Below are 9,139 nucleotides of genomic sequence, written 5' to 3' on the forward strand. Positions count from 1 at the left end.
CAATCACGGGCCCCCTCCTTGCTCGGGCCCCGGGGCTTCAGCCCCGCCTAGCCCAATGGTTAATGCGGCCCTGACTGCAGCCTGGAGAACTCCAAATGGGGTGGGAGCTCCAAAACAGGGTGTGGCTTCCTCCCATTGACAGACAGACACATGACACGCATACGCTCTCACAGAGAATATTTATTTATATAGCATATTTTATTTTAGATGAACTAGAAACAATGTTTAATTTAGAAAGTTTTATTTTGAAATGTAAGTCAAAAACAACTGGCTGAAGCCACAGTCAATGGTGAAAGTCTTTGCGCGAGGAGACCCCGCTCCATTTTGGAGGTTCTGCCCCATTTTGGAGATCTCCGGTCTGCTTGCCGGGGGGGGGAGGGGGGTTAGGGTGGGGTCCCCCTCGGTAGAAAGCACGGTTCGGGGGCACCTAGATCGGACCGAAAGGGCACTTAAGCGTAGGCGATTAAAGGGGCAGGGGCTCGAGCCCTCGAAACGCCACTACTCCCCTGCTCCTCCGAGGTCTGTGCACCACTGGTCTAGGCTACAATAAAACTTCTATGAAACTCCACCACACCGTGTGCTGAGACAACTTGCCCGGCTTGCTGTAATGAACTGAACCTTTTTACTGAACGGTGAAAATAATGTTAAGTTAGTAAAAAAATAATTAATTAATTAAAAAAAATTACAATAAAAAACACAGGACCCCCCCTCCCCGCATAACGGAGCGTAATGGAGTTTTAATTGTGCGTGCAAAACCACACAGTAGCTTTAAATAGTGTAATAACTACAAAAAAAAGTGAAAGTAAGAAAAAAATGCAATTAACGGAGATGCTGAAAAACCATTGCTTATTACGACGCCATATGATTAATTTTTCAAAACAAAACTAAAAAAATCGGCCACTTACCGGGTTGTAAAACGGCTGTTGTTGATAAAAAGCCATTTGATCAGTTCTTACTTTCCTGCAACTTTAAGTGTGTGGCCAAGAGAGACGAACTAAAGGGAAACGAGCAATTCGACAAACAGCTTTAAGACCCACCTACAGATGATGTCTGGTTTCCGAAGAAATGCAGGTTTCGGTTTCTCCATTAAAAAAATGGCCAATGTCCACTGGCTGTAGGCTACATGTGGTTCAAAATGCAACCTACATGTAAAACATATAACCTAAGAGACTAAATATAGCCTATCTTTTAGGAATATTTGTATTTCATGTTATTCCATCCTTCCCATTTCCAAACGGCAACGTTATTTATTGCGTAACAGCGTAGCCTACGGAATAATGGAAACTGCAGAAGAGTTCTCCCTCGAGAAGTGAGACAGCGGGGCTCTTTCACTGAGGGAAAAACTGAAATGTAAATCGTTATGCACGGATAATCATCCTCTCATCCATACTTAACATATTAAAATATTGAATGTCAAGATGTCAGCTATAGCCTATAACATGATTCTAGAATGACTTGTAACATTGCGCTGCATGAGCAATTTGAATATGCATTTGAATTGCCCAAATTAGGTTTGAGAGCTACTACAGCCTAGGAAAATCATGTAGATCACCTCGTAGGATTTTACACTAAACGTAAATGTAGTGGCGTACTTTTAGGAAATGTTTTGTCACACCAACTTATCAGCTGTTTTGTACCATTTTTGGACAACCAGAGCCATAAGATGATGGGGCAGAGGAGTCTCAGACCACAGACAATGGATGTTTTTTTTTCTCTTTCTGATAGGCCTACATAAAACTATTAAAGTATGTTAAACTAAAAAAACATTTTAGATTTTTTTTACATGGTGCGTTACTGCATAAGGTATGTTTGTTTTTGAACATGGTATATATCGGGTGTGCATTATTTTTCTAATAATTCAACGGCCCGGAGTCAATTATTCCGCTTATACTACGGTTACCACACCTCAAGACATCGATCAGATGATATATTTAAAGGGATTCGTCCGGTTTTTGTACTTAAATCGCTATTGTGAGTAGGATTATTTCTTCCGCATCTCATCCAACGCCTCTTCTGCTAGTTCCAAAACGTAATTTTAAAGCTGGTAATGGAGGCTTGAGCCGTTGATAGCATTTTAATGCAGTTATTAATTAGAAAGAGAGCGAGAGAGACAGAGACACACAGAGAAAGAGAGAGAGCTTGTGTGAATTAGGCTACCTCTGTGCGTCCCTCAACAGTGTTCTGCAGCAGCGTCTCTAAACAGCACTGTTATTACCTCGCTAGTGAGAAATGTCATGTGTAGCCTTTAAGTTGCTACACTATATAGGCTAACTGATAAAATCGTCAGGGCAGCGCTGACACCTTTTTGTGCAAACTGCGTGACCGTAGTGTGCGAATGCGAGCACGTGTGATTGCAGTAATTCCTGTGTGCTGTATAGGTACTGTACGCTAATTTCCGTTATTACGGTTAACTATGCGAAGTGATATGGAACTGTAATGCGGTCAAGAGAGCTGCCTGGAACTACGTTCGCCGTGCGTTTCCCTGAAAATGATTGCACACCTCAGAACGTTCGTCAGCCAATCAGATTCAAGCATTCAACGGCCCCGTAGTATATATATATATATATATATATATGTGTGTGTGTGTGTCTGTGTTATGTATAACTGTAGATAAGATTAGATTAGAGTAGATTATATAATGTATTATGCATCACTGCTCAGTCTCATTCTCTCTCAACTGAAATGGAAAAAATTAAATGTTTCATTTGTTTATTTATTTTTTGCCAAGATAAAATTACATTGTGTTTACAGACAAGTGGCTATAAGCTTTACAAAAACATTAATAATTACATAAAATTAAAACCACAATCTCATTCTAGAAATATACTATTTGTGTTCGACACACTTTGTGTAAATAAAGAGCTGTACAACAGGAGTAAAGTACCTTTTCAAACTTTTGCGATGGAAACATATACAATTTTGTACAAATAATATAAATAAAACAATAGTTCTCTATTTAAATGTCTTTAAGAAGTCATGGGAACAGTCACTGCAGTCTTTAACATCCTCATTGTTCATAACACCACAAATAAATCACCCAAGACTCTGCATGCACACTCTCTCTCTCTCTCTCTCTCTCTCTCTCACACACACACACACACACACACGCACAAATTAAAACGAGAAGTATTAGATATTAAAAGTTCCTGAAGATCCTGCTGGGTTAAAATATCTTTCATTCTTTATGATATTACAAATACCTCGTCAGGATCCTTATTTTTGAGGCTCTTTATCCATTCTGGAAGGGCTCAGTAGGTCAGATTAGCATCCGGTAAATTATTATTCATTTAAATCTTAATTTTGAGCAAAAATGTGGAAAATGGAAGTCACTTTTTTTAAAGAGTCCTGGGGAAAGTTTGTGGACTGTACAAGCTTAAGGTCTTTCCTATCAAAAGTGCAATGGAAATCACATTCCATTCATCTGACGGCACATGAGGAATTTGAAACAGCAAAACGTGGCAAAGTCTGCTAGCCCAATAAAACTGCTGAAATCCTATCAGCATATTTTCCATTTACAAAGCTGAGCTAAAATAGCTTTGCTCAGTGCTAGAACAGGCACAAGTTTAAAAGCCTTTCAGTTGCCAAAGATGGGACTACTATATGAAAAAGCAACACAAAGGTGAATATTGCAAAAATTTGTAACACACTCTGTTGATCATCAGCAAAGAAATCCAATAAATCACGCAGGAAATAACTGGAATATAGACATCTGAATCAAAACTAGTTGTTTTCTTTGAATGCAGCAGCCATGCAAATGTTAACAGCAGCTGTGGACAAACCATCATATTTATAGACGTAGGGACAGCGAGAGCGGAGCCCCGGACTGCAGTGTTCACGCAGACAGTGGTGACGCCATGCGCTGAACATTCAGCCAATCAGAGAACAGAAGGAAGAAAGTACAGTGACATAAATAAAGTGACATGTAAAATATGAAGATTTGGAAGAGGTTGGTGGCAAGAAGAAAGGTTGAGATGTCAAGATGGAGACAGGAACAGCAGATGACAGAGATGGGATCACAAGTTTGGCCCATCCCCAGTGTGGAGAGAAACCCACAAGAAAAACAGCAGAAACAACACACAAATATTAAAAAAAAATAATAATTATAAAAGGTTTTTCAGGGATTTCAATGGCTTTTACTGATAAATAATAATAATAATAGTAAATCATTGTACATTATAATGTATTATAATCATATACTATATAATTATTGTCATTACTAATATTATTTTAATTATTATAAATTCAGATTACACCCTTTTCACCACAGTCTAACCATTGTTTTTAAATGTAAGAGGTGAATTACTGACCACAGGCCAGATATTTGGGCATATGAACATCTTCAAAATGTAACAGGTTAAATCAATAAGCACCTTCCTTCTGAACCACTCATATTCAGAACAGTATCTGCTTCTGAGTTTCTATATGGTGAACAATAAATGATAAATCACAAAAATCTTCACACATATTTGCAAACCAGACCAATCATTCATAACAGGCAAAAACTTTGGTAGCAGAAAAAACACTCACAAACATACACTCTTTTTTCATTACTGTCACTTACTGTTATTTTCCTCACCATATGATATCAGGATTTACCAAATATATAATGGTTGATTCCATGCACAGCATCCTTCTGACACTCGCTACACTAAAAATCCAATGATGTCAAATTAAGAAGGCTCAGAATAGAGAAAAAAATAAAAATAAAATAAACAATGCACAGGTCGGCTCCAAACCATCAGTTAGTTTTCATGCTCCATAAACTACACCCCCTAAAAAAGGGGGATCCGCAGCATGCTAGCGTTCCAGTCTAGGATACATACTCCTCAGACTTCCAGAAGTGCCCGGGGTGTGAGAGTCTGCGATTGAGCTTTGGCAGCTTCTCTAGTAAGTCTGACAGCTGAGTGAATGTTGGTCTGTCCTCAACCTTAAAGGACCAGCAGGCTGACAGGATCTCCTGCAATGCGAGTACAATGACCATGTTACATTATATACTTTTTATATCTATCTATCTTTCTTTCTATCTATCTATACAATTATTAATATATAATAGCATTGATTTAATTTTGATTTGATTAGATGTATATAAGTAAATATAATATATCACACACACATACATGTATATATATATATATATATATATATATATATGTGACCATGGACCACAAAACCAGTCTTAAGTCGCTTGGATATATTTTTAACAATAGCCAAAAAAACATTGTATGGGTCAAAATTATCGATTTTTCTTTTATGCCAAAAATCATTAGGATATTAAGCAAAGATCATGTTCCATGAAAGTATTTTGTAAATTTCCTACTGTAAATATATTAAAACGGAATTTTTGATTAGTAATATGCATGGCTAAGAACTTAATTTGGACAACTTTAAAGGCGATTTTCTCAATATTTAGATTTTTTTGCACCCTCAGATTCCAGATTTTCAAAAAGTTGCATCTTGGCCAAATATTGTCCTATCCTAACAAACCCTACATCAATGGAAAGCTTATTTATTCAATTTAAAAAAATTGACCCTTATGACTGGTTTTGTGGTCCAGGGTCACATATATAGTTTTTTTTTAAATATATATACCAGGGCCAGACTCACCGTAACCTCCTTGCCCAAGCCTGTACCCTTCTGGGCCAGTAACGTTCTGATGCCTTCTCCACTTCCCAGCTGATAGATCAAAACTTCAGTCGGTTGGTTCATGATGGGCCATTCTTTGGCCTGGAGTTCAAACCAGATAGTGCTGAGAAAGATAAATTCAAAGTCAACTGATCAACTTCAGTGTTGGCTTGCAAAATATTGTAATTTGATTTCGAAAAAGCCTTTAAAATGAAGGACCAATCAGAAAAAGTCTTTGCTTTGAGAGAATTTTTTTTAAAGCAAAAATGAAACATTAACACCAAAACCAAATGTTTGCATTAGAGGCACTGTATTTGTGATGCAGATGTGGGAAAAGAGATGTGGCTTTTACCCAAAAGCGTAAACATCAGCAGCTTTTGAAAAGGGCAAACAGTCTTCTTGGTTTCCTGGCCCCATCTTTTGCACGATCTCTGGAGCCAGGTAATAGATCCACCCTCGTGGCAGCTTCAGTTCATTTTCCCGCCTACAAACAAACACATACGTTAATGAAGTTCTTAAAGCATACTGTATAATAAGACTCTTTTTATAATGACATGCACCCTACCTGTCCTCCTGGACCACTCCAGACATCCCAAACAGACCGAAATCTGTGATGACAACTTTGTTTGAATCGTAAAATACATTCTTGGACTTCAAATCTTTGTGCACAATTCCCTTTGCATGGAGGTAACCCATTCCCTGTAAAAGGTAAAAACATAGCAAAACGAAACAAAGCAAAACAGTTAAAAACATAGACAGTGTTTTAATGTGATTTGAGCTAAAGAAGCAAAATTTATGATATAACAATCATTTTTTTGCTGAGTTATTGAAGTTATTACATTTTAATGAAAAACTATGAAAGCATTTTTTTTTGGGATAATAACATGCACTGATGAATCATTCAAAATAAAACCAAAAACATGCATTACATGTGATGCTTCATACCTTTACGATTTCCTGAGCGATTTGTCTTATCTTGTTGATGTCAAGTTTAGAGTCCCTGACAACGGAGTACAGCGTCCGTCCTTTACAAAAGCTGCAGCAGGACAACATAAATACTGTAGATTACAATCAAAACACAAATGCTCTATAATATCACATATTACACATTCAAAACATACACTACTTTTCGAAGGTTTGGAATCAGTAAGAATTTTTAATTTTTCTAATAAAATCTCTATTGTCTAAAGATAAAGCCACTAATGCTCAAATCAAGGCTGCATTTATTTGATAAAAAAATTCTGTAATATTGTCAAATATTACAATTTAAAATAACTGTTTTCTATCTTAATATACTTTATGATGGAAAAGCTGAATTTTCAGCAGCCATTACGCCAGTCTACAGTCTCACATGATCCTTCAGAAATTATTCTATGCTGATTTGGTGCTCAAGAAACATTTATTATTATCAGCTGTGCTGCTTAATATTTTTGTGGAAATCGTGATACATTTTATTGAGGATAATGAATAGAAAGAAAAGAAATTACAATTTGAAACAGAATTCTTTTGTAACATTACAAATGTCTTTACTGTCACTTTTGATCAATTTAATGCATCCTTGCTGAATAAAAAAACATTAAATTCTTTCTTTAAAAAAAAAAACAAACAAGGGCAGTGTACATGAATGATACAACATTGAGAGAGTTGAGAGAGGCGAACCTGGTGATAATGGCCAGATGGGGCGGGTTCATGCAGGCCCCCATGAACAGCACAACGTTCTCGTGTCGCGTTTGCCTGTAGTTCATCACCTCCTTCTTGAACAGCTTTAGGTGCTCTTGGTTGTTACCGTCAATCTCTAACAAGCGAACGGCCACCTCTCCGTGCCAGCGGCCTCTACACACCTTCCCCCAGCGGCCTTTACCGATCAGCTCTCCGAGCTCCAGCTGCTCGAAAGGCACATCCCACTCCTGCAGGTAAACGCTGGTCTGGCTGGCCTTACGGCTTATGTGGTCCTTCCAGTAGCCCCTGCAGTTGGGAAGGTCATCCACTTCATCACCTTCACTTTCATCATCCGAACCTTCCTGATCCTGACTGTCGTCCCCTTGCTGCTCCTCATCCTGAATGAGAAAATATAGTAACCAATTTAGTCAATTCTAGGGCCAAACATTTTAAAAATGTTTCCATATTCACATAATCTTACATCGGTTTTGGTTTTAACCAATTCAAAATTTAGATGCAAGATAAAAAACTTCAGTATTGTATTTTTAGTGGCCAGGGTCACTACACATACACCACTGACTGCAAAAAACAACAACAACGACAAAAAACCTGTGACCACCACAATAAACTGGAAATTTTGCCCACAGATGCTTTCAATTCCTGGTAGTTCTGTGGGTAAAACATGTTTTTTGCGACACTCACCACAGCTTCCCTTTGGCCTGTTGACAACTGGTTGACGTTACCATCCAACTGATCTGTTTCTCTGCATGAAAGATAGAACATACTAAACTCAGTGGTCTTTTACTAATCACTTTTAAATATTTAGCAGTATCAGAACTATGTATGATGTACAGTATGATCTAAATCATTTATAAAAAGATAGTTTACCCAAAAAATCTAAATGGCTAAGTTTTAAAAGTTTTAGTTTTAATTAATAACCACATTTTTTTAGCGTATAATTACTTCAGTTTTGGCCTTTCCTCACAAAAAGGTATCAAATGGCTTCAATCTACTTTTGCAGTGCTTTTTTGTCATTTTTGGTGCTTGACATCCTCTTTTGTGTTCCACAGAAGAAAATCAAACAAACATGGCGAATAAATAATAGCAAGTATTTGGGTGGACTTGTAGCATGCATAATGAGTTCACAAATTGTCCATAAGTCAGTGCTGCCACATTGGTTCCATGTGAACGTAGTGTAAATTATTCATTCATGATGAGGCAATAGCCCTCAAGAACGTACCACGAGGAACCAAAACCGATGAGACTTGCATTTCAATTGGCCGGGGTCAAAACAATTCTAGAAATACTAAAGAAACAGTAATTGAGAAGTTTCGTCTTACCCGGTGTTGTAACCTCCATCTGAATGCGTGGTACTGGATACATCTGTGAGAAAAAAAGGAAATCTAGAGTCATATGTCAATGTTGATATTAAACATTCAGATTCCATTTAAAGGTGTACTCCACTTAAAAGTTTTGAAGTTGAAAGCAGTTGCTGTTCAAACTGCTGCCTGATATTTTTGTGAAACTGTGCTTTTTTCAGGATTCTGTGATGAATAGAAAGTTAAAAAAAACACCATTTATTTGAAATATAGATTTTTTTGTAAGATTATAAATGTCTTTACTGCTATCAATTTAATGTGTTCTTGAATAAAAGTATTCATGTCATATATACTTTATCTACAGTAGGTATAGAAAAAAAAATCACCCCCCTTTAAAATCACATTTTGTTGCTTTGCAACCTGAAATGAAAACGGACACAGTTTTTGTTTTATCCAGCTGTATTTACTCAGTGCAAATTATAACATCCAAGTGAAAGATATAAGACCAACAAGTCAGGAGAAAAAAAAAAAAAAAAAAA

General features: G+C 37.1%; 2 protein-coding genes across 6 annotated transcripts in view; both read right to left on the minus strand.

The window, feature by feature from the left end:
* LOC107682756 (galectin-9-like) overlaps positions 1-1,041 on the minus strand; it is a 10,003-nt gene extending 8,962 nt beyond the window's left edge. The window contains exon 1 of the mRNA XM_016478908.1: positions 906-1,041. Coding sequence (XP_016334394.1) covers positions 906-941 — 36 coding nt within the window. The 5' untranslated portion in view covers positions 942-1,041. The remainder of the gene's footprint in view (positions 1-905) is intronic.
* Positions 1,042-4,219: 3,178 nt separating this feature from the next.
* ksr1b (kinase suppressor of ras 1b) overlaps positions 4,220-9,139 on the minus strand; it is a 42,329-nt gene continuing 37,409 nt past the window's right edge. For all 5 annotated transcript variants that reach the window (XM_016478881.1, XM_016478873.1, XM_016478868.1 and 2 more), the window contains 8 exons: positions 8,622-8,664; positions 7,984-8,044; positions 7,282-7,679; positions 6,568-6,658; positions 6,188-6,321; positions 5,975-6,106; positions 5,605-5,746; positions 4,220-4,957 (listed from right to left, as the gene is read on the minus strand). In XM_016478881.1, the coding sequence (XP_016334367.1) occupies positions 4,811-4,957; positions 5,605-5,746; positions 5,975-6,106; positions 6,188-6,321; positions 6,568-6,658; positions 7,282-7,679; positions 7,984-8,044; positions 8,622-8,664 (1,148 nt within the window). In that variant the 3' untranslated portion in view covers positions 4,220-4,810. The remainder of the gene's footprint in view (positions 4,958-5,604; positions 5,747-5,974; positions 6,107-6,187; positions 6,322-6,567; positions 6,659-7,281; positions 7,680-7,983; positions 8,045-8,621; positions 8,665-9,139) is intronic.

This window comes from Sinocyclocheilus anshuiensis, unplaced genomic scaffold (assembly GCF_001515605.1).
Source record: "Sinocyclocheilus anshuiensis isolate Anshui unplaced genomic scaffold, SAMN03320099.WGS_v1.1 scaffold1170, whole genome shotgun sequence".
Lineage (NCBI taxonomy): Eukaryota > Metazoa > Chordata > Actinopteri > Cypriniformes > Cyprinidae > Sinocyclocheilus > Sinocyclocheilus anshuiensis.